General features: G+C 44.5%; 1 protein-coding gene across 1 annotated transcript; it reads left to right on the top strand.

The window, feature by feature from the left end:
- Positions 1-76: 76 nt before the first annotated feature.
- Positions 77-23223, top strand: LOC104511820 (dual specificity protein phosphatase CDC14A-like; the record flags this gene model as incomplete). The annotated part of the gene is made up of 4 exons (XM_010154575.1): positions 77-167; positions 9304-9379; positions 16410-16502; positions 23144-23223. Coding segments are annotated over 4 exons (340 nt in total), but the record flags the coding sequence as incomplete, so codon positions are not given.
- Positions 23224-25736: the final 2513 nt, after the last annotated feature.

The raw sequence follows: 25736 nt of genomic DNA, 5'->3' as shown, positions 1-25736 counted from the left end.
GGGGGGTGAGGGGACCGCGGGGTGACCGGCGCGGCGCAGCTCTGCCCGTCCTACGCCACTGCCCTCTGCCTTGCAGACCGGCTGTACTTCGCTACTTTACGGAACAAGCCGAAGAGCACTGCCAACACCCATTACTTCTGCACCGACGAGGAGCTGGTGTACGAGAAGTAAGTGTCGTGGTCCCTCGTGGCTCGTATATTCCAAGTGATGGCCCGGGATCCTTCCCAACACGCCTCGGTACTACATAGAATGTTTTTGCCCCGTTTAGCTCCCTGCCCAAAGCACGAGAACCAAGTCAGCTGGAATATACATGAGGTGAAGCTGGTAACACAAGATAGCTGTTCCTCTGTTTCTTTAAAACAGCAACACGAGCAGTTACATGGCTGAAATTGTGGTTGAGCTGGGGGAAGGATGTCTGGGCTTTGTAAGATTTGTCTATAAGGTGGAGAAGATCTCTTAAGACTAATTACACCCTATTAAATGGTGTTTTAAATAGAAGGCTGCTGTTTGGTATGGTCGGATGGAATGGTAGTTTGTGTATACGTATTGTCCTGTATGAAGTGATCGCCTTTTATACAGAACTGTAAGGATGCAAAGCTGAAATGTGCTTTTGAAGAATATCTGCAACTTTCCTTGTCAGTGTGCAGAAGGCTTTGAGATCGTGCTTCCTGGTGGATTTTGTAGCTTTGCAACAGAAGAAAAAGTATTTTCTGTGTTTGGAAGACACAGCACGCAGAAGGGCAACAGTAAAATTGATTGTAGTTGTGAATTGTATTAAATGACATAGAATACCCTAAACGGTCACTCTGCTGTGGTTAAAGTAGTTGCTCTGCACTGTGTTCCCAGACAGACTGTTTCATGTGTGCTGATCTCCCTGGTCCTGGGTGTTAGGTCTCCCTAGCCCGGGGGGGGCTGTGTGGGGTGGGTGTTGTAGGGAGGGAGTGGGGTGTTTGCTGCAACACGAGTGTAACAAAACCCACAGTCTGTCTTAAAATACAACTGTTTCCATACCAGTCGAAGAACACGTGAGCATCAGCCATTCTGCCTTCCCTCCCTGGTGACTTGAGTAGTGCTCCTGTGGCGGTGCGAGCCAGCGTTGGTGTTCAGCTTACTTCCTGTGCACGTCTTGCAGTTCTAGGGTTTCTTTTTGACATATTTTTAAGCCTTCGTTATCTTTGGCTGCGTGTCTGCTGCTGGATTCCCCAGTGCTCCGTTCCCAAAGCTGACTCCTGTAATTAACTGCTTGGGTTGGGAGTAGGTTTGGTAATGATCTTAACTCCTTTGAGTTGGAAGGGGCCTCAGGAGTACCCTAAGGCAAGGTTGACTGGATAGTAAAAGTCGGATTCAGCTGGAGAGGGTTCTGAGCCATTTGTGTTACATGCGTATGTTCTACTTTCTTTCATGAAAGAACAGCTTGGAGGATGGCTGTGTTATGCTTGACCTGAGGTGTTTGGTTTCTAACTCTTAATAAGCTTCGAGGAAGGGTAAAGGAATCATGTGTGGGATTTCATCTTGGGGGTGGTGGGACGGGGGAGCAGTTGGGTACTTCATCAGTTGCAGACGACTGCTAACCAAGTGCTGTAACTGGGGTGTTTTGGGTGGGGACAGCGTCATATTAAAAAAACAGTACTAGCGTCATATTAAAAAAACAGTACTGAGAGATTCGAGGGGGGAAAAAAGCAGTATTTACAATATGTACGTAGTGAATTCAGGAAGTGTACGACTTAACCAACTACCTGTGAACCATGTACCAGGGTGTGCCTCGATAGCAGCACAACGGGCAGGCTCCTGGAAGGAAGCAGTTCCCTTTGCCTTCTAGGGCACTTCTAAAGATTTTGGACATCTAACTTGTGGTGTATTTTCTCAATGGATAGTTTCTAATCTGTCTGGCCTTTTTTAAAGGTATCATCCTCTTTTTGATACCGTTACAGTGCTCTCCCTCTTGTGCTCTCAGACGGAGTACTAAAACAAAGCAGGAGGTAGAAATGAAGTGATGGTGACCAGGTGGTGCAAATGATTTCTGTGTGATAACAGAACTCTTCACCTAACAGTACTAGATTTCCCCTGATATTTGTATTGCAGCACCCATCGCTATCAGTGTATGCACTATTAGTAGTAAAACATGCCTGATGTTGGTTTTGGTTTTTCTTTTTTCCCCTCTTATCTCCAGGGACATTTGTATTGTCTCAGGGAAGGAAAAGCAGGTGGCAGTAGGGTTACCGTTTCATGTATTTTTTAAATGTCTTTCTGGAAGTGGAAGGCTAGAAGCAAAATTAATAGAAGGCAAATCTCTTGGTTCTTGGGGAAATACCAATTTTATCATAGCACCCCGTTCCCCGTGTTCAGCACTGAGCTTGGCATCAGCCCGATACGTTACGGGCTGCACAGGGGATGTCTGTAAGTGGTTGCAGAGCGTAACTCCGATACTCCAGATCTTGTGCTCGCTTTCTCAGAGATTTATCCTTCTTTCTGAAGTAGTGGTTAAGAATACTGGTTATGTGATAGCAGACTAAAGATCCGGGAGCATGTTCTGAAGTGCTCTGGCTCAGAACTGGTTTCCAGGGGCTTTGTTCAGAATGGGCTGCCTGTGTTGGCTTGGCTGTCAGAGTTTCGTGGATGCTTCTGGTTTTTCATCAGATGAGTAGTTGAGGTTGTTACAGGGATAGGAGATGCCCACTCAAGCACCACATCCTCAGCAACTTTTTTGTTAATATGCCTGTTTGTTGACTTAGTGTTTTCAGCTGCATGGCTCTAGTGAGGAGACAAGGCCTCCTCGCTGTGCCAGGCAGTGAACAGCTTTGGGCTGTTCATCTAACTTCAGTGATGGCTCTTCAGCACGCAGTGTTACCGGAGCTCCCTTAGCTGACTTCGAGCTGTCAGTTTACTCTCGTTGAAGCAGTATTTGATCTGAGAACCACGTGAATGTGTAGGCTTGAGGTTGTCTGATTACAGAGGTCATGTTATTGCATCACATGGTACTTAATCTCGCTGCATCACTTCCCTGCCCCCCTGCTCCTGAAGAGACATCGGGAAGCAGTAGTGTACAGTAGTGTACCCCATTCCCTAAACAAAGCCCCTGCAGTGCTGGATCTAACGGCTTTGGAAGTTTGGTCTGATAAATGCTGACTTGCTCTTGCAGTGTGTCACGTGACCTGTCCTGAAATTGTACACAAAGCGTGGTTATGTAATCTTGAGCACTTGAGCCTTCAGTTTGCACTTGAAGTTGTCGACGGCCCTAATGAATTCATAACGCTGAATGAATTCATTCACTTACTTAAACGTTCACACTGTTAAAAATAATAGAGAGGCTTAAACGCTGTTAGGAGGCTCTCAAATGCTAGCTGACAAGGAGCTGTTTTAGCTGATGTGCTGCAATTTAACCTTGAGCTTGTTATGCCAGGGAAATGGTATGTGAATCCCTTAGCTGGGGGAACAAGAAATCTGAATGAATTTACCCAATTCTGAACTCTTTTTTTGATGTTCTGTTCCTGTAGGACTTTGTCAGTCTCCCTCTGAAACTCTGAGGTCCCTCCTGAGAAAGTCTGCACTGCTGCTTGCAAGGGAGTACAGTCTGTCAGGGTAATGTGGTGCAGGTAGCTATTCCTTCAGGAAAATGGAGTTAATGACAAATAATCCAGCTTGATGAAGACAGTCATTTGGCAAATAGACAAGCCTTGCCGTGGCGAGACCTCGTTTAATGAGTTAGGCGCTAGTAAGAGGCTTTTTATTCTCTAAGAATAGTGTCTTTCATGTTTCACCTTTCATAAACAGATCTGGGCTGCACTGGACTGGTCAACTTGGTTTTCACATGTTTTATCAAAGCGACTTCTTATGTCCTTTTTGTTGGTGAGTAGTTTTGTCAAAACTAAAATTTAGATAATTAGAAACTGGAATCATTTACTGATCATTATAATAGCAGCTTTCATAAATGACTGAATAAAACCATTATGACTTGTTCTGATGTCGGATCTCTTGTATGAACAGATTTTACAGATCTGATCTCTGACATCTTGTGAGCAGCCATACAAGTGATTAGTATGCTATTCTCTGTACATCCCATGTTTTATGTGAAATCTTTCAGGCCATGGTATGTTACTTGCCTGTTTCACAGCATTTTTAATGTTGTCTGCTTCTTTGTGTTCCAGCAGTAGAATAAGACTCTCAGATGCTTAGCTACAGCACTGTGAAATGAGTGCTGTTTGGACTTGGTTCTTTCACTGCGCATGTACATGCAGAGACGCAGTTTCTCTTTCCTGTGAGCAGAGTAGGGGTTAACTTGTTTATTTTACCTTTGGCTAAATGCTGTGTGTCTGTGGCTATCCAGTAACTCGCGTAGGAAACCTGAACCTCTCCATGACTCTGTGGCTTCTATCATTTGAAAGGAAAAAGAAAACTTCAACTTTGTGTCGTTACAACAGAGCTGTTGCTTCACACAGAACAGAGAGCTCCTTGTTCACATCAATAGCCTTTGAATACTTGAACTTGACTATCGAATGACCAAGATAACATGGTAACCTGAAGTCAACAAAAGAGGAAACTTCCCAATTTCTGTAAATACGAAGCACAACAACTTCATATTCCAATACCAGCATTTGCACAACTAATTCTTCCTAGTATTAAGAATAGTACTCCAGCTTTATTGTGTTTCCAATCTTAAAATGAGAGTTTTTATTTTCTTGTTTGCAGTGAATTTAATAAGATCTAAGAACTGGAAGGGTCTGCTCTTCCTTTGACACAAACTGCTGACAGCTCTCTATCTGAATGTTGTAAAGTGCTCTCCCTTGACACTGGGGTGTTCTCGCCAGCCCAACCGTTTCATAGATTTTATACCCACACGTTGCTTTGCCACGTCTCTCCACTTTCTCATATGGAAAAGGTAAAAGCAATTGCCAAAAGTATTGAGGATTTCTTGGTTGGTTGGTTTGCAGTAAATGCATACCAGGATAAAACAGGTCTGTTTTCTAGGCTCCAGTTTTGTATTGGATGGGAGTGTAGCTCGATACAGGAAGCCCCTTACGAGAAACGTGGCCTCTGTTAAGATGACTTTTTTCCACAGAAAGTAGGTTTTTAACATGACCTGAAGATTCTTCTATAAGGAAACCTTTTATGGGAGAAGTTCATGGATGCTTTGTTCTTGATGTCAAGGAGCATTTATCAAGAAGGCGTATACCTGAACAGCTATTTAATGATCTGTGATTTGGATCTGAGTTCCTGTTGGATTTTGAAGAATCAGGATCTTGAGATCTGGGCCATTCAAGGGGAAATGGGGTGAGTACCTGGTGTTTTGCATACTCCAGAGCCTCCGCATTATTCCTACGTTCAGATGCCAGCCTTGAGGTGATATATCATTTCTGGGGTTATATTTGCTGTGTCATCCTTCGTCTGTTCAGGAGCATGCAGTCCCTAAGTAGTATTAAGTGTTGGGGGTTGTATCTCAGCCCAGGTAAGAGAGCTCCTGGCAATTCATGTGTTACTGGAATCTGCGGGGCTGGAGTAGGGAGGCAGTGTTGTTGCGTCCCACCCTTGTATATGTGCTGGTGAAGTCGGAAGGAGGAACACACTCTACGAAACGGGAGCTGCAGAAAGAAGACCGAAAAGTAAGGTTTCCTGACCAGCAGTTGTAGTGGGTGTGTGGGCTGAGCCTCCTGCCTTTCATCTGGAAACTGCTTCATGCGAGATGTGTTTGGCTTATGACTTGAAGCATTTACCTGTAGTAGCCAGGTGATCACTTCTGCGATAGCTGGGTCTTGTACTGCTTAATGGCTGGATCCAGAGCACGTGCAGCAAGGGCCTCGCAGTGCAGTGCCCTGAGTGTTCCACTAAGCCAGCCGAGGAAAAGGGGAGAGAAAAGCAAGTGGAGAATGTTCTTCTCATTCACATTCTCTCATTGCTTAATTTTAATAGCAAGCTGGATCTCTGTAAAATGTTGAAAAATCAGTGTAATCTTGCAGTTAGGAAGCTGTATTTCTGCTAGTTCTTTGAGTTCCTGTGGTCAAAGTTTTTGGCTTGAGTAACTATAAACTTGGGGTGCTCCTTCTGGGGTAAAGTATAAGTAGTGCAGTTTATCTTTGGAAGATGACTTCATACCTTGGTCGTAAATAGACTGTGATGTGAATAAGGAGGCTATTGATTCGTTTCAGAGGCTGCCAGGCTATAGTGTTCCCTCACTGAGCATGGCCAGCTCCATTCAGCAGTTCAGGGTAGGGAGGAATGCTGTACTGGGGTCAGCGGTATCCAATGGCTTACCAAAAGTGACTTCAGCATTCAGAAGTGCCCAAGGCTTGGGCTGACTCCTGGCATCTTCACATGGTTCCCCATGGAACTGCAGTCAGAAGCAACTTGAGTTGCTGTCCTAAAAACTTCTGGACCACGTTTCTTTTGTTGTAAAATTCCCTGGAAGGATGTGCAATAACTGCTTGTGTGACAGAGTGGGCTCTGTGGGCTGGCCTCTTGAGGGGAGTGACCGTTCCTGTGATACAGAACAGCAGATGCCTCAGATACTATGCTGTGAGAACTGATGGGAAGAAGTGGTTGTAGGAGTCTGCTCTAAGGAGAATAGAGACAAGAAACCTGTGCTACCGCTTCCAGGTAACGTTGTGTGGGTATTTAAATATTCATCTAGTATATTTTGGGGGGTTTGCTACTTCTTAGTTTGAGAAGCACAAGGATAGCAAATTTCCATGGGATGAGGGGGAAGAATAATTTAAGCTATCATCTAAGTACTTGTTAAAACAAAATATAATTAAGTGTAGATTAATAGCACTTGCCTTCTGTTCCTTACATCTGGCTCCCACCTCCATTGTCACTGACTGTCTCGCTTAACTGGCTTAAGCTTCAGAGGCATCCTGATCCCTTACTGCATGTGAATGCTGATTAAAACATCCGCACTCAAAGGAAGTCTGCTACCTGTAAAAGAGATGTAAGTAAAATAATACTGGGTCGATTGTCGTTAGTGACTCATGTAATGAGATTTGATTTCTGTTACAGTTTGTATTTTCAACTCTTGCCAGTTACAATTCTTTAGTTGGATGGTGACTTGCTGTATTGTTCCTCGCAGTCCGTTTCCCATCTTCCACTTACATAACACTGTCAAAATTCTGTCCTGCAGAAGGAAATCCTCTCTGTGAGTCAGGATGGAGTGTCTCTAATTCAAGTACCTACATGTCCAGTGATATTAAAAGTGATAAGGGTGCCCTTCTGTTTAAACATGTTAAACTGTGTTTGGTTCCAAGGGCATCGGCTGAAGGACTGTGCAGATCAGAGTTGTTGACTTTGGTACAGAGCCTTGCACTGTCTTCCACTGCCCACACGGCGTTGGGTAAATAACTTGAACTGAGGTGTTTGCTGCCGGGTAACAGTGCTGGTGCAGCATGACCGGAAGTGCCTTGCCTTCATAGTCACGTTTGAGTTCTGAGAAACACCTTGTTTCTGCAACATCAGCTGTGGTGGTACCAGAGTCTGAAACACTGATACTCACCTCTCCCCTCCGTGTTGAGAAGCATGGCATGCTCAATGCAAAAAAGTGATGGAGAGAGAGTCTGGGCTTGTGACATCTTTGGCTTGGCAGCTGAGGGAATCTGGATAGCTTTATTTTGTAAAAAGATAATTTTTTCATGGGTAGACTCAAACTTGTATTATCCTTCTCAGCACCAAAATAGTAATTAACATCAGTGGCTAAATTGATCTGTAAATTAATTTTGATGTGCTTTTTCTACGCTCCCGTTTTGAATTTAATCATGTGGAAATGTAGAAGTGGATAATGACTTCACATCTATGTACTTTAGCAAATGAATAGTAATAAAAACGTATTATCCTAAAGCATGTGTGTAGTTGTACAATGCTTTAGACGAACTGTGTATGCAATTACATCTTTGAGCTGATCAAAGCTACTTTGCTCACACTGCTTTAAAAAGTGTTCCATAACTCATATTCCACACTTCTTCACAGCGCTTTCAAAGGTATCTTTCACAAAATAGTCTTAGAATCCTGAATTCTACTCTTCTGTTATATGATTAGGTGAAAGAATAAAGCTAACGGAGGCAGGTGGGGTTGGCTTCCCATTTAGGGCAGGTCTTAGTGCAGCAGAAAGGGCAGGGAGGTTGGTAAGGCTTCTGTATAGCTTTCCCTGAGGCTGCATTCACGCCAGTGCTAGAGCTCAAATTTCACCTCTTATTTCTCATAACCGTTCTTCTCAGAACTACATTTTGTTTCATCTCTATTACAAAATGTTGGAGGGGTTGTTTTAAATGACTGTTGACCTTACCTGGCAGACTTACCTGAGAAAGGCTGAGGAATTCTGATGTTAAACCTTGTTTTACTGCCGCCGCAATGTTCCCTTGCGTTGGTTTGCTTCAGCGTGACCGGTGACTAAAGCCTGAAGAGTTGGGCAGCTTAGTGTTTGACCCAGCACTGAGCCGCTGTAGTTCAGCCTTATGTCACAATACTTTGCACTGAAGGGTTGGACTGACTCCTAACACTCCTGTTTGGTGCTGTAAGTAGATGATGCTGAAATAGCACTGGGGTGGCAGGCAGCCTGGCTGCTCGTTCCAGACAGTGATCAGGCTGATACGGTTGTCTCTGACTGCACTGGGCTTGGCTTTCTTGCGTGAGAGAATGTGGGGAGGAGGATATTAATGGAGTTATAAGCAGCAAGAAGATAGGGCACTCCTGCTTCCTTGTGTCCACTTGGAATAGCAGAATGGCTGAAGCTGGGAAGGTGTCTCTAGAGATGGTCTAATCCGACCCACGAGCTGAAAGCAAGTTCACTACAAGGTCAGCAGGAGCAGGTATCTCTGGAACAGTGGAGAATGGGATGAAAAGAAGTAAGCTTAAATTTTAGACAGAGATCAAGACTGAACACTGTTAAATAAACCTTGCTACCTGGATGCAATACTGGTCAGCTTATTCTTCGTAATATCTAATGATACATTCTCATCTTAAGCGGTTGTGGAATCGTTATCTAGGATATCAGCATGGCATAAAGGGCAGTAGATCAGCTCTTGAAGTTCTTTGCTTTGTAGTTTTGGCCAAAACCAGGCTGGGTATGGTGGGATGAAGAAAGTTCTGTAGTCTGTGTGTGCGTCTAATGGAGTGTCTTCAACTGAAGCTGCAAATGCTTTCAAATGAATTGTTATTATCCCCCTCTTCAGTGACTCAAGCAGTTTATCTGTTGCAGTGTATATCCTGGCTACTTGGGATCCCCAAAAGTTACTGATTTGCAGCCTTAACTATTGACACCCTGCATGTTGACATTTGCTTAGCTCTTCTGTATAAGTAACACTGTTGTTGTTCTTTTTCTCTCAGTTTCTACGGAGACTTTGGCCCTTTAAATTTGGCAATGTTATACAGATACTGCTGTAAACTGAACAAGAAATTAAAGGTAAGCTTTAGTTAAAGGCAACACTGCTGTATTGTTGGCTTGAAATTCAACTGAAGTGTATTATCCAGCTGGAAAGCGTTCGAGCACCTGCTCATTACCTAGATGGTTGCTGCTGAGCTTTAATGTTATTCTTTATGACCAGTTCTTTTCTGAAGAATGGAGAAAAGGAATTTGCTCTCGTTGATGCTTAGCAGGTGGCACTGAAGGGTGAGTTCACCTTTTTTCATAACCTTGCAGTTTCAGGGCAACAGTAACAAAAGCCACTCTGGATGTTTCTTGGGTTTGCAGCTAATGAAGTGGGTATGTTAGTATGAATAATTGACAAAACAGATATTAAAACAAACCCCAAGCAAACAAAAAAGCCCACACCCATGAGAGAGAACAACATGCAGCCCTATTTAAACTAAATCTCACTCAGTAGAAGAATTAAAACTTCTAAATCTTACTGGATTTAATAAAACGTTGCTTCTGAAGTGTTATGGAAATGTGTTTTTACACATATAAAAATTGTTCCTTTTTCTGTCTGTCTTGTCCAAGCATCGCTCCCTGTCAGTCAGTTTGTAGAAGCTTTCTTATTTCCCTGCTTCCATATAATGATTGTTGGGGCAAGGCAATCCTGAGTTGCTCCTCACTAGAGAGGTCAGAGTTTTCCAGCTGCTTTGGATACAGCAGTAACTTTTTCTTTTGACTGTGGAGTGTTGGTCCTTGCTTCGTAAAGGCAGTTCTGAAGGTCACCATGACTGAGTTTTGTGCCAACACTGTCTTGTCACAAACCCACAAGCCTGATGCGGGTTGACTGTGGCCAGAAACAAAACACCCGGTAGGGGTGCCAGGTGTGTTAACACTGAACAGAGCTTATAAATTCACTATCTCCCTATTTTGAATGGGACAGGGGCACTGGAAACACATGAGCAATGATGCTCCTTCACTAGGAATCTTTTGTTACTTTAATTCTGTGTTTGTGCCCTTCTTTTTGAGCTATTAAAGACTGTGGCGAATGCTTGCTGTGTGAAGCAGTTACTCCAGAGAACCACCGCTGTGCCTGTGAGCATGTGGGAGGGGAGCTCTGTCTTTTCCGGACTCTCATTGAAGCTCTAGTCAGTTTGGGATCTGGGTGGTCTCCTGTGTCGCTGTTGAAGTGTACAGTCACGCTGTTACAGTTAAACTAGAATGACTTCAAACTGGACCCTGGGTGCCAAGAGTGTTGTCCAGAAAATAAGAACATGACTAATAAATACCTCGGGACATTTTTTTAAATGATTCAATATCAAACAGGAATGTCTCTAGTCGTCAGTCTTGTTAAAAGACCATCATCTGCACCGAATGAGGAGAGCTGCTCGTTGTACATGGCTTGTAATCGTGATGATATAAAGATCGTGTATTAGAATGGAAAAAATACACAAGGGAGCCAGATGGAACTGCATTGGTAACACTGACGTTGGCAGGATTTAGCAAGCCCTGATGTCACTTTAATGCAACTGTTATATTTCTCAAACGAAGGAAACGCGCACAGTGCTAGGTGAAGAGTGCAGGTGGGCAGGGAGGTCTTGTGCAGTCTGAGCTGGGAGGAGGTGCTGTGTGGTGCTGCTGCCTTGCCAATTCGTTAATTTAACCTGCTAGTGCAGCAGAGAGAAGGGTAACTTGATAGTGCAACACATGAAAGCAATACCTGAAATGGAACAGCTCAAGCTTAGGACAATGCCTGGGTGGTACAGAAGTGTGCCCATGGATAGTTTCTGGTCTGGCTCACTGGTGCCGCCCCTGGTGTAGGCCAGTACCTGTACGCTTTGCTCTTTGTCATGATTTGGCCCCAGCTGCCAACTAAGCACCACACAGCCACTCGCTTGCCTCCCCTCTCCCCCTGATGGGATATCCCCTGATGGGGGAGAGGGTCAGAGAAGCCCCTCATGGGTTGAGATACAAACAGTTCAATAGGGCAGCAAAGGAAAAGGAAATAATATTGCTGATAAAGGAATATACAAAAACAAGTGATGCACAACAAACGCTCACCTCCTGCTGACCAATAGCTTGTCCCTGAGCAGCAATTCCTACCCCTGGCCATCTCCAGTTTTGTATACGGAGCATGATGCGTGTGGTAGAGAATGTCCCTTTGGCCAGTCTGTGTGAGCTGTCCCAGCTGTGCCCCTCCCTACCAGCAGAGCATGGGAAGCTGGAAAGTCCTTGACTTAGTTGTTGCTAGGTAGTCTTAGTGCTTGTTCTAAAACCATCAGTGTGTTACCAATGTTACTCTTGTACTAAATCCAACTCATGGTGCTGTATCGACTGTTAGGCAGAACATTGCCCAGCCCAAACGAGGTAGCTTGCAGCACTGAGTCCCAGTGCATTGTACTGCCAGCCTGGCTACAGGAGGCTACTGCTTAGCTTCACTGTCGAGAGTTATGGGTTCCCAGTTTCTGGCCTGCTGCCCCACACCTCTGTCCTTCACAAGTGCCCCGAGAGGGTTCCCGCAGCCTGAACTGGTGTGGAAGATTCATGACCCGTGACTTGCCTGCCCACAGGGCATTGATGCAGTGAGCAGCTGCAGCAGCAAAGCAGGGCAGTCCTGATGTGACACTGGTGACATGGAGCCAGCCCATCATTGCTGTTCTGGAGGTGGGAAGTGTGGATTGGATTGACGACACGGAGACAGGGTCCTGGTGGGCAGCCTGCTCCTGTGTGCCCTTGCGTTAAGGGTGACCATGACCTGTGACCAACCCCAGGAGTTGGTTGATTGTAGGAAACAAAAGGCACTGAAGATGATCCCCCTCTGGAAATCCAGCCTCTGCTGTGGGATGGCTGCTGTTGCCATGCTGGAATGCTTTTGGGCCCTTGAGGCATCACAGAGCTTAAGCCCAGAGGGTTCCTGCCATGGTTTGGTGTGTTCCTGGCTGGGTATGCACCTCGTGTACTTCTCCTACAAAAAAGTCTTTTAAAGAGGTGTGGCACAAAAAAAAAAAAATCACAAAGCATGGTAGTTTGGGTGGATATGGTGTCTTGGAAGGGATTTAAGACAGACTTTTATTATGTTTAAAGCATCTGTGCAGAGGAACAGGAGACGTGAGAGCACAGGGTCTCATTAAAACAAACCCCGCAAAACTTCCCTCCAAGTCTTTCAGCTCTGTTTCTGCTTTGGGAAGGGAATTCGTCCTGGAGGCAGTTTTCCGCTTTCCTCTCTGTTTTGGGGGAGGCGGTGGGGAAGGAGAAGGTACCAGCGTACCACGTGCTGATGGCAGACCGGTGTGTTAAACTGTCATGGCTTCGTGCTGACTGATTTTAAAACCAGTAAATAGTTCTGTGCTGAAGAACTGGTTCAGCTACTCGTTTGCTGAGGAAGTTGGAGGCAAAGTCCTGGTTATGCTTTGCAGGGGATCCTTTCCGACCTTCTGTTTGTAATGGCTGATTTGCTGATTGTTATGGGGATGATTCTGACTAGCCAAGCCAAGAGCGAGGAAAACTGCTTGGCTGTCCTATCTTCCCACGTGTTCTTCAGTTGCTTGGGGAAGAGGTGTTTGACTAAGCAGCTGGGACTCATTTACAAAAGAAAGATTTCTTTCTTCTGTTTAAGTAAGTCTGTTTTTATAAAACTGCTTAAAGCCCTGCTGTGTTCCACGTGCATGGCCTCGCACGGTGTCGCTGAATTCATCAGCAGAGCTGGCTGGGGAGGGAACGCTGCTGAGGTAAACGATACGAGCACGAAGGCCGGAGGCAGGAGAGGGAAGGGTCTGGCAGGATGGTGAACTATGGCATCGATGTTTCTTGTATGCTAACTGTATCGCTGCACAGTCACAGAGGGGTTTGGTTTGGGTTAATCTAAATGAGCTGCTGGGCATGCCTGTGAAACTGCAGTAATTGCAAGCATCTCCGTTAGGACAGCTTAGGTCTGGAGGCGGGTTGTGTGTGCGTGCTGTAATACATCACTTTCTCGGAACGGTTTGCCAGCCGTGTGCTCTCTGCTGTTTGCACGTACACGTTGCTATCGATACTTGTGTGTGTGTAAAAAAAAAAATAGTATTTGTGTTGATCCAGGCATATTAAATGCACTGCAGTTGTTTCTTACTTGAGCAATGAAAGTATCTTAGACCGTATCTGTTAAATAAAAACTGTCAAATAATCTGGTGGTTCTAAACAGGTTTCGATTGAGGAATTGTCCAAATGGCACCTTCCAAGCCTGTCAGTTGCTGTGCAAGTACATCTCTCTGGAGGTGTTTAAGAAACAAGAACTGATCTATTACTAGAAAAAAAAAGGCAACTGTACAGTGAAAATAACGTGTCCTGGAACCCTCTCAGACACCCCATCCATCAGTTTTGCCACCTAAACCAAAGAGATTGAGCATGTTCCTCTGGGATATACCTGGATGGATACTGACCGCTCTGTTAGAATGTTTCATTTTGTCCTCAACGGTCTGTGAAACTGTTGACGTTTTCTTACTGGTTAATGTCTTTAGTGCTTCCTAGTGCACACCTTAGTGTTGGTTTAGGAAAAAAACTGCCTGTGACTGTTCTGTGTGACTATGGCCCTTCTGTACTGAAACATTTCGTGTGGAAAAGCTGTTAGTTCTGCCGAGTCTTGTAGCATCTAGGGGAGCTAGAGCCTCATCCATCGAGGTGGAGCTCTGGAGCTGTACAGTCATCTTAAAGACCTGTCTTTAGCACTTGTCTTTGAACCCAGCTGAAGGAAGAGCCGGAGCTTGTTAAACAAGGTCAGGGAATCAGTATTTTCAAACAGAGGTGATACAGCTCAGCACTGGCACTGCAAGCGTACCGAGCTGGGAATTTGTGTGTTCAGGTGAAGGGTCATCGTGCTGGCAATTCAGCACACGCTGCTGTAAACCTGGGCTTCTGTAACTCGTGTGCAAATAAAACTGGTTTCTCATAGGCCTCTCAAGGGTGAAATCCTTCAGAGGGTGCAGGTTTCCCCTGGTTGCTGTGCTATGAGCCGTTTGTTAACTTCAGTTTTCAGTTTGCCGTTAAAGCCTTCCTCGGGGTTCACAAAACACTGAAGTACTGTGTATAGGAATGTGGCTCACAAGGATTAAAGCTTTTCTTTTGGAAAATGAAGCAATGACAATGATACTGCTTTCATTTAAATATTCTGGGAATTTTAAGGTGAACTGTCGCTTTTTGGCTACTTCAGGTACAAGAGCATCTCAAAATTGGAGCAACCTGACGTCCCCATAGGACTAAAAATTCCATTCTGTAAAATTAAACAAGAAATATGCTCTTGTTACATAGGACTCGTGTCTGGCTAGCAGGATGGGCTTTTGCAGTTTAAATTAGTATTTCAGGTGAACTGTTGCAAAGAACTTTGCTTTAAAATAAGTAGCAATCAACAAGTTATAATTGAGGTTCTGTCACTGTTGCGTAACCACTGTGATCTTGTCCCACCTACACATCATGGGTGGAATTGCAGTTAGCGAACACTAAAATTAAAAAATTGAGGAGGGGGAAGGAAGGAGGGATCTTAAAATACCAAGATTAATTTTGTCAAGTTTTAATAATAATTGAAAGCTTCACTAATTAAATAAGTACCTGTGCTTTGTGTGTTTGCACATACACTGAGGGAGATGCAGCGGTTGGTCTCAAGGTACCACCTCCTCTAGTCAGCAGCATCCCGGTGTCTCGGGAATCGTAGGCCTGGTTAGCTGCACTCAGCCCAGTAACTCTTGCCCTTCCTACAGGAGCTGTGGGTCGTGAGACCACACCGGAATGTACAGCTAGAGCTGCTGGTCAACGGGCTGTTTCTGGGGGTGGGAGTAAGCGGCTCCCGGACATATGCACCCATTTCCTCCCGACTGCATCAGCTAGTTGGTTTTTTTTTTTTTGCAAAACCTGATTCTGTGGTTAAAGCTGTCCTACAGCTTACAACAGGGTTTTAGATGAGAGTTGACGTTCACATCACAGTTTTCTAGGAGTGAAACAGAGTTGGCACTAGTTAAATTAATAGAAGACAACTGCAGCAGTACCTGATCTCCCACCCCAAGGTGTCATCAGTGCCCAGAGTAGGAAAAGAAAGGAAATTCATATTGTCCAACTTGAGCGAAAAACCTGAAGTCGGGTAACAGCAGCACTGCTCTAACGGCAGGTTGTAAAATATGCCTACTTCTTAAAACAGAAATGGTCTTCAAATATCGAAGCAGCATCCTGTGTGTGTGTGTTGCTGACAAACCGTAGTGTTACTCTAAGAACCTGTAAGGAGAAGGTGAGTTTTCCCTGTGCTGCAGAACACAGTGACAGCACCGCAGTCCCTGAAGCTAAAACACCAGTAATGCAATGATCTGCCCGACCTGCTGTTTTTAAGTGACAGTTTTATCTCTGGCTTTAAGTGGTTCTGCTGCAGATTCTCATTGTTCTTTTCTGGTGCTTGCTGGACTTGTTTTCAATGGGAGTTTTGCCCAGAGGTTCTGACAGAGGCTTCTTTTCTCCCTAAAGAAAGAGTAATTCCAAGTGTTACTGCTTTTGTCTCTGCGTAGCCTTTTTCCAGGCTTTCAGCTGTGCAGTCTCTTTTGATCTATGTAAATTCTTGCTGTTGAAGATGTCTGTTGCCCGTCTTTAGGTGCTATGGATGGATGGAAGGGTGGTGTTTAACTTACAAAATTCCTGTAAGATCGATTGCTTCAGGTTTTCCCTTGTCTCCACAGGATTATGTGCTAAAGAGATTTAACATACAGGAGGGTGTTTTAGTCTGAAAATGGCAATGGTTTTAATCAATGTTCATAAATATTTGAACAATAGTTTAGCTTGGGGAAAAAATCCAGTATTGTATATTGAACATTTTGGTTCAACTGCATTTTGTAGGATATGTTTGCACAGCAAACTAAGATTGGCCCTGAAACAGTGGCTGTTTCCCTGCCCTCTTAACTGTAGGGTAAGAAGATTGTTCATGGCATTAGTAACTTTTTCTCCTTTAATTTTAAGATCTCTGTAAGAATTTTTTCTGACTTATTTTTCAGTTGTAGAAAAGTGACTTTTTAAAGTATTTTTCAAGTGTATGATTCTTTCAGTAAATATGGTGTCTTATGTTTTTTAACAGTATTTCAGTCTATCAAGAAAGAAGATAGTGTACTATACCGGTTTTGACCAGCAGAAACGAGCAAATGCGGCATTTTTAATAGGTGCCTACGCTGTAAGTATTCCTTATCACATGGATACTTCTGAACTTCCTTAGGAGACATCTGCTCTGTGTAAAAAGGCATCTTGGGGCATGGTCCTTAGGGAGCTGGGCAGGCAGATTGTCATGATTCTTCTCTAAGCTGCCTTTGAAAACCCTGCTGCAGGAGTGTCTGTGGCACTTAACTCCAGTTGCTTTGCACAGAGAGTGGGTTTGGTGGATCATGTGCAGGCCTCCCATAGGATACCATTTTCTTGAACATCAGAAATGCAAACCACAAACTTCCCTCTCAGCTTGGCTGTCTTAGGATCAGTTCCTGCTCCTGGCAGTAGGGAGGTTTGTTCTGGGGGGGAAAAAAACTTTTCCTGATAGCCTTTGTTAAAGTTCCTAGACCAGAGGCAGAGTGATTACTGGCTGGATTTCTGCTGTCAGTTAATTTTCAAGCTTACCCAGAATAATGGGAAAATGGAGGTACTTCAGCCTTCTGATGTCACAGACAATACACATGGCACAGAGCTGTCCTAGTTACACAAGGCTCATTTGTTATGCTGTCACGTAAGCGTTGATGGTTCCAAGCTGACACTTGCACAGCCCTTTGTGTTTCTTCACAGCAGCAGAGCTCAAACTTCAGTTTCGCCTTCCTGCCGTGCTCTCCAGAATCGGAGCACACATGTGGTTGCATGTTTTATGCCTATCAAGTATTGAAACTGTCAAGCTGCTGGTCCTGAGCCGGCATCCACATGGTCAGCCGAGTTCTGGAAGTCTCTATTAATCATAGAATCATAGAATGGTTAGGGTTGGAAGGGACCTTAAAGATCATCTAGTTCCAACCCCCCTGCCATGGGCAGGGACACCTTGCACTAGACCAGGTTGCTCAAAGCCACATTCAGCCTGGCCTTGAAGCCATCCAGGGATGGGGCATCCACAACATCTCTGGGCAACCTGTTCCAGTTCCTCACTCCCCTCTCTGTGAAGAATTTCTTCCTGACAGTCAGGCTTGATACTGTGTGGAAGCTGGTTTAGTTCTTCCAGGCCTGATGTTGTGCTGAAAGCCAAGCTCCAGAAATGCAGATGATAATATTGAAAGAATTCAGGTTGCAGATTCCCGTAACTAAGCACAATGCTTTCCTACAAGGATGAGGACAGTGTGTAGATGCTCTTAAGAAAGAAGATCTATTCAGTTGAAAGATGGAAATGAAGCTGTGGATAGGTTCAAATTTTGAAAGTCTTCGGGTGAGATTTCTAACCCTTGGGTGTAGACCTGATGGAACAATGCTGCTAAAGGAATAGTCAGAGCAAATGAGTAGATGCTCTTAAGAAAGAAGATCTATTCAGTTGAAAGATGGAAATGAAGCTGTGGATAGGTTCAAATTTTGAAAGTCTTCGGGTGAGATTTCTAACCCTTGGGTGTAGACCTGATGGAATGCTGCTAAAGGAATAGTCAGAACAAATGAGTTAGAATGGTTAATTTTGATCATGTTTTTGACAGTGCGAGGCTATAGCTAGTAATGCCGGGATTCATTTTTATGTTCTGTTTAAGGAGCCTCCACATCTGTCAGTACATCTTTATAAGCTTTCCTGTCCCTTCAGATCCAAAATCTGAGTGGTAGCACTTGCAGTCATGATTCCCACACTGTAGTTTGTAAAGAGACTTCAGTCATTCCATGCAACTGCTTTCTGTTTGCATCATTCTATCTTCAGTTCTGTATTTACTTTGTGTTTCAAAGCTGGTCTGGTTAAGCCTCTGGCTAGAGAACACTCATCTGGCACACATAGATTACAGCATCTAATTGCCTTTGCTGGCTTGCCCTTGTCTGATCCTGCCTTCACCTTCCAATGCATCTTAGAAGCCTTGGAAGGGGTAAGACACTGGCATTTTGAAGGGGATGAGATTATCTTTGTATTCCCCTTGTCCAGCCCTTGTTATACGACTATCCCAGCTAAGTACCTGTCCTGTGGCTAAGGGGTTAAAAGGCCCTTCTCTTCTCAGTATTAGGTAGGCCCAAGGAGAGCACTACTTTCCGTGAAGGGAACTTCTCCCAGCGCCAGGCTGTAGGGACAGGAAGGTGAGGAGCTATGTGAGGTGCATGGCAGAACTTACTAGGTCGGGCAATTTACCTAATAATTTGATTTTTTAATAAAAAAGCAGAAGCTAAGCTTTTATAATCCAGGCATAATCCTTTCACACTCAAGGAATAGTATTTGCCTTTGAGTACTTTGCCTGTAAATGCTGCGTTCAGTGATGCGGTAGGTGTGTGCTCCTGGGTTACATGATAGGGCCGTTCCCAGCATGAAGGAATCGAATTGTATTCTTCAGTAAAAAACTGTGTAATTGGCAGTTTGGTCTGTTACAGTTCGAATATCCACCTTGTGACAGAAACAGGTGTACTCTGGTTATACAGGCGTTTTGAGACCAGAAAGTCTTACAGCTCTGAACTCTGCCGATGTATGCAAGTTAATTGGGAAGGCTTGCTTTGTTTGTCCTGGTGTTAAAATATTAAGTGTAAAATGAAACATGGAAAACAGTGGATCAGGTTCTAGGAATGGGTTTCCAGTGGATTATGCAACTCAGATTGTTCCATTAGACTGCTGCTGAAACACCCTACAGCTGTTGAAACACTTTAATGAGTCACAAGTTTAAGCAAAAGTTAAGTCTTAACTTTATTCGCAGTGGGTTGCCCGTTTGTAAATGGCATCTCAGGAAGATGTTTTTGGAATTTCGGGTCTTACAGTGGACTGACCATGTCCAGTTGCTAAACTGTTGTCCTTGCTCTGGAGTCCTGCAAAGATTACCTCTGTTAGAGAATTCAGATGAAGAGAAGGACATGCAGCCGTCTGATCTCACAGCAGGGTTCAGGGCTCCTCCTGAGGGTCGAGACACGTTCAGTGGTGGCAGGAACAGGGTGCCACCAGGTTTTGTGCAGCCTTACCAGCTGTGGGGGGCATTTTGAAGCTAGGATTGCTGTGCTTTCCCTTCCTCTGTTTGGAGACTTGTGTTAATTGTGAAGGTTCTCTTACGCAGCACATGCAGACATCTTCCACAATAGCTAGTTAAAAAATAACCTTTAAAAATAGCTTTAAAATAGTATGACAAGTACTCTCATGCATAGCAGAACTAAAGTAGCCTGGCTTGAGTCAATTTGTCCCTAGTGGTTTCTGTCTGAGCGGGCAGGGGGCGGGTTTAACCGAATTACACTGGAGTGATTACATGAGCTCCCTCCCTGTCATGAAGGGATTAATTCTTGGAGAAATGGTGGAGGAGAGTGCATTTTCTCCTGCCTGATAACATTTGGTGGACTGGGGGCTGGGTCCCTCCTTCACAGGGTATTTGTTTCTTTTCTGGGTGGAAACCAAGGACCCCACGTGGATGAGTAGGGGCTGAGTTCCACAGGGGGTACCGGTCCGTGTGGTGACTGCTCTTGTGCTTGCAGAGCAGCAGGCAGGGCGAGGACAGTTCACACATGTACGGCACCTGCTCCTCCTGGCAAACACGGAGCTTTAGAACCACCCTGGTAGCAGACAAGTAGTTGAACCTACTTGTCTTGCAAGAGTAGAACCTCTTGCAGTTCTTCAAAGATCAGACTTGATGGGTGAATCAGAACCTGCCTTTTGGCAGCCTGGTGAAATATCCTGCTTTTGTACCACGACAAACTCTGGGAAGAGACCCAGTGACTCTCTTTCCTCATAGACAGCTGTGTTTTGGTAGCAGTAGCTCTCACCAGGTTTGTGTAATGCCAGTGAGGGGAAAAGCTGACGGGGTCTGAAGTTTGTATCACAGCAAACGAGGAGCAACAGCAAACAACTACGGTGTGTCCAGCCCTGTTCTTGCAGGAGAGTTCTCTCCCTAATTTAAAAACATAAGGTAGGCTTCTCAGCCCTGCCCAAAGCTTTAAGGGTTTGTTCTCTTGTAATCTCAGCATATCGCGCTGCTGCACAAATCCATAATCCCTCCCGTGGTGGGTCAGCCAGTACAAGGGCTTTTCGGTTACCGCAGCGTTGGCTTCACAGGGTCTTTGGGATAACTCGGCAGCTCCGAGGGGGGTTTTTCCACATTCTCCTAATTCGGGAATGGCAGGGTGGGAACAAGATGAGTCCAGATATGAAATACTGCGGATGAGTGTTAAGGTGGACTGGCAGAATACAAATTCCCTTTTTGTTCGGTAAACTCTTTAGGATGTGGTAGGAATGATTTTGGCAGTGTCTGTGGCTGGTGCTGTCAGGTGCCTGCAGCGCCGTGGCTGTGGAGGGCTTTGTCTTTGAACCACACAATTACTCATGGACTTGGGAACATGAAAACGGGAATGTCAGAGGAAATAGAAGGTGTTGCATACTTGCTTATGAGGGCTTTACAGGAAGCACTGCCCCATGATGTGAGCCAGAGCACTGACAGTGGGAGGGGAGGAGAACCTTGTCCCTCGTGAAACAACTCTTGTAGGAGAACAGTTGCTCTCTGGAAAGTGTCTTTTTTAAGGCTTTTACTTGCATTATGTCTTAGATACAGGTTCAGTTGATACAACTGTTCACTGCAGGCTCTTTGTGTTGTGGTTTGGTTTTTTAACTTGTATATGTTGCTGAATGAAACACTCTGAAGTTCACTGTGTTAGATGAAAAAATTAAGCAGTGACTGAATAAATTTCAGTCACTGGGATTTCATTGAAAAAGATGAGTCAGAAAAGGGTCTCCTGGGTTTTCTTAATGGGTATCACTACTTTTTCAGTACTAAAGACATGTACTGGAGTGTTTCCTCTCCATTTCATTATCCTTCCTCCTCCAGGGATTCGTTCTCCTTGACATCTGCAATACCCTCTGTTCTTAGGAGCTCTGTTCAGTGTTTCTTCCCCCTCTTCCTTCCTCTGTTAACATCTTTTTCCTATTTCCATCCTGGTGTCTTTGTTACGAGCTTTTGTGAGCGTAACGGACAGACAACCGGCAGTGGTTTGTTCAGAATGTTACGCATGTGTCTGAGCAGAGACAGTTTCGAAGTGCCGCAACGCCTGTGAAATAAGAATGGCAGCACAGGGAGAACATTCACACAGTGCAACTTTGCTCCTGCTTCAGATTTCTGCTCCCTGCTCTGTAAGAAGGAAACTCCTCTTCCCCGGAGTCCTCTGAACTAGCCTCTAGGGAGCTTTTGACTATAAGCAGGGATGTGAGATAATTGACATGATTATTGACATTAATTGAGATGAATAAAATCAGTATTTTTCTCTGAAATGCATCCCTCACCGACATCAATCGCACAGGATGCGTAGTTCTTAAATGCCAAACCTGTGTGGTGGGGGGGACACTGCAGGAATGTAGAGGAGCCGTCTTTCACCGACGAAGGATCGTTTACATGAGGGTTGAAGCAATGGCACTGCTGTGCTGAAGGGGTTGAAAGCTTGAGGCTGGTGCTGATAGTTAGCTATCCATGCTGTACACAGATGGCTACTGCTTAAAAATAAGGAGAAGTGGGGTCCTCCACTTCCCGAATTAAATACATCCATGCCATAAGTAAACCTTGGAATCTGTTTCAGTGTGAGGTGTTGCTGGTTGGACCCCAACTGCAAAGACTCTAATAATTAAGTTAGAAACAATCATTCTGGTAACCCAGAATAAATGGAATGGTTTTCCTTTAGAGATTGGGGTCTGGTTTGGCAGTGGAAGGTTTCAGGAAACCTTTGCTTGGAGAGGTGAAGGAGGGGGGATGTGGAAGTTCTGGCAAATACAGGGACATCAGTTTTGAGAAACATGTCATTTGGGCACCTGCTGAGCGAAAGGGCAGTAGTGGCACTTCTGCAGTGCTGAGGTTTAACAGTCCAGGGAAGGTGGTTTGTTCCTCTTGGCGTGCTGGTTACACTGATCCACGCCGTAGGCGGGACCTCAAGGGGCACAGGCTTGAATACAGCTCTGGGCCAGGGAACTGATCTTCTGACAGCAAACAGTTTGCGTAGAGGGTTGTGGTCCAAAATTAGACCAGTTCAAAGCAGTGGAATAGGTGGTAGTTGATTCCAAGTGATATTTATTTTAGGACCAGTTTTACCGTACCGGTAGGAATGGGAATGCAACAAGATGTGGTTGGATTCTAATTTCTTTAAGCTGAGCTGGCAGTGTTCAGCGAGAGCAGCACGAGCCTTGGCTCAGGGTGTTGCACCAACTGTGTTGGTCTCATAGTAACAGGTTCAGCTTGTTGACTCGGATGTCTTTGGTAATTAGTAGTTTGATACTGACAATTAGGAATCAAAAAATGTTTGTGTTGGAAAATCTTTCGTGGAGCTGTGGTGGAGAAACGGTTCCTTTGTCGGCTGCTGTGAAAATACTTTGACCGATCGAAAGTTGGACAGGAAACTCCTGGCACAGGCACCGTTTGTCCCTCTTAGCGCGATGCTGAGTCTGCCTTAAAGTCTCTCAGTTGCAGCAATATATGACCTTTTAATATATTTTTTTTTTTTTGCTGTTAAAGGGGGGGAATGACACAAAGCAGAATTCCCAGATGCTGTGTCAAGCTTTTACTTTGTGTAGGTGTCTCTTTCCCGAGCTAGTGTCCCAGGAGGTGTTCATAAAGGAGTACTGTATATACTGGGAAGAGTTCTGTAGGCTGGGGACACATATATGTGGTTAACGACTTTGGGGCTCAGGGCTTACATATTTTTTTTCTCTCCCCCCACCCCTTTTAGGTAATATACTTGAAGAAAACACCAGAAGAAGCTTACAGAACACTTTTGTCTGGATCTAATCCACCTTATCTTCCATTTAGGTATGTAAACATGAGAAATGGGAATAACTCTTGTGTTTGGGAATATGCTAAATATAAATTTTTTGGATTGCCTGCCCAGAAAAGGGTTTCATGTCTGATTCAGGCATTGTATCAACGTGAGTGATTTCTGGAAAAACTCCTTTCAGCTCTGGTGGAACTACTTGCTCTGTGTTGGAATAATAACACTCCCAGTCTGGCCAACTGTCAGAATTAGCAAATAGTTGTTAGCATGTTTGTGACGTAGCAGTGAAAACGTTGTGATGTATCGTGTTTAACTGTCTGGAGGGCACTAGTACCCAACCAGCCAGACTTAGGTGACCAAAGAGGGGTTTATGCTGTTATATTTCTTTATTTTATAGAACAAGTACTTATTTTACAGAACTGATGTTCCAGTTGTGAAACTGCTTTGCCTTTCTGTTCTCAGTGAATTCTAGATCATTTCTATCAACCTGTCTTTATTCTCTGTACTACAGTCATTGAGACTGGACTCTGCGGACTTCTAGCCGTCATGCCGATCTGATACAGACACTTCCAGGGTTTTTCCGTGTGTGGACCATGAAATCCCCTTGTGCTCTGTGAACGAAAATACCTTGACTATTCTTCACCTTTAGCGTCTTGCAGAGGTCTAAAACTGACTCTTACATACAACGAAAACCACAAGCCTTGCCTCTGCCCTCCCAAGGTCTAGGAAGGGAATAATTTGAGGTAGTGATCATTGGTATTTGGTACTTGAATTCATTTTTGGAGGGGGCCGGGAGCTTGGATAGTCTATGAGTTTTGTAGTGTGGGTCATCCCTGTTTGAATAGTGTCAAGTGCAAGAGTTTCTCAGAGAGCAGTGTTCAGCTAGACTCTTCAACACGTCTGTTAATTTGATATCTGGGGTGTCTTTTATTTGGGAAAAAAGTAGACAGCTTTCAGTAGATCGAGGCTGTGGGATTGTTGGATTCTTTAGGGCGTGCTGAGGCATGTTTACAGGAAGTGATGCTGGGAAGCTGATGTGCTTTCATCTAGCTCAGTGACCTCAAATAGCCTTAATCGGCTTAGATCTTCAGCTGGTATTTCATTTACAGACAGCTTCAGCAAATGCTGTCCAGGGGTGCAAGGAAGTTGGAATGCCCCTCTTACATGATACATGGACACGCTTTGGGGTTTGTTTTTATAATAGAAGAACCAAAGACAAAGCCACGAGGTTAAGGCGCTGCTGTCTGAGACTCTGTCACCTTCTCTTTGGCTGGTTCCCTGTCACTTGGTGACACTGTAGACTCAAGGATCTTGTACTGTATCTCCTCACTTCCCTTTCAGAAAACAGTGCTAACACCGTTTTAAATCATCATCAATCCCAGTTTGTATTGTGAATTTATGTTCCAGACACTCCCCTCGAACTGCTCTGCACTGACCTTAATATAAAGAGAAACCCCAGCTATATTAGTGTTGCTGTGTTCAGTCTCTAGATGCGACATGACTTTCAGAGCTGGATTTGAGTTTGTAGATTTGAGGGTTTGTTCTTCGTTGGTGAGTGCTGGGGAAACAGTTTGTTACTGAGCCTGTTTGGAGATTTGCTGAGAGGGAAAGCGTTGCGCAGGATGGAGGTCAGCTACAGTTACTGTGGAATGGGACGTGGGATTTGCAGCTCCGGAATGCCAGCTCAGACTCCTACTATGTCTGGATCTCAGAAATACTGGTGTTTTTCTCATTTGAAAGCAAGTGGAGTGCTATCAGGCAACAGCTGGTAAAGCAGTGTGAAAATCAGGGTGGTTCTGCGTTGGCCATGAGCGACAGAGAACACTGTGATGAGACGTGCTCAGCAACAGACCACACAGCAACCTCTAAAACTGCAGGGGATGGCTGCATGTCCTCTATTCTAGGGTTTGATATGAAATGGGGCCTTCCCTTCTCTTCTGTGACTTTTTAACTCACACTTCTGTGTTGAATAAAAATCCATAACAGCTGAAATCCAGACAGCTTGTTTTCCAGCAGCAAAAGCACCTATATGTTGCTGTATATGTGTAAGTGTCCTGGTAAGTGGGTAATGGCTGGCTTAAACGTCAGCGTGTGCGTTAGGTTCCTGCAGGATAGGATGCTCCCTCTTCACAGTGGACAAAGGAGAATAAGTTTGAACAGGAAGAATGTCTAGAATTAATTTTAATTTCACCTAAAATTGTATGTCTCTTCACAGTTAGTAAAGGTGTTTTTCATTTACAGTGCTCTTCCTCATCACTGTTAGTGCTTGCATTTGGTTTTACTGTGGTATAGAGTGTGGCCTGTTCAGAATCTGTTGGTTTATGCACCATGAAATTACTATTATTAATTATTGATCTAAACCATTGAAATCTATCATTGGTAGAAAGAAAATGCATGGTGGTGGATCTAGCGCTACATAATTGGCTTCTGAAGTCAGTGGGGTATGAGAACAGCTGGATTTATAGCAGGATTTTTGTAAGGGCTTGTTCTAGTTCTGCCACTATCCAGCATTTTTATCATCCATGGTCTGGAAATGTGTACATAGCAGGCA

Source organism: Eurypyga helias, unplaced genomic scaffold, assembly GCF_000690775.1.
Source record: "Eurypyga helias isolate BGI_N326 unplaced genomic scaffold, ASM69077v1 scaffold29226, whole genome shotgun sequence".
Classification (NCBI taxonomy): Eukaryota; Metazoa; Chordata; class Aves; order Eurypygiformes; family Eurypygidae; genus Eurypyga; species Eurypyga helias.
Note: the sequence above shows the minus strand (reverse complement) of the source record. Positions and strands in the feature narration are given on the sequence as shown.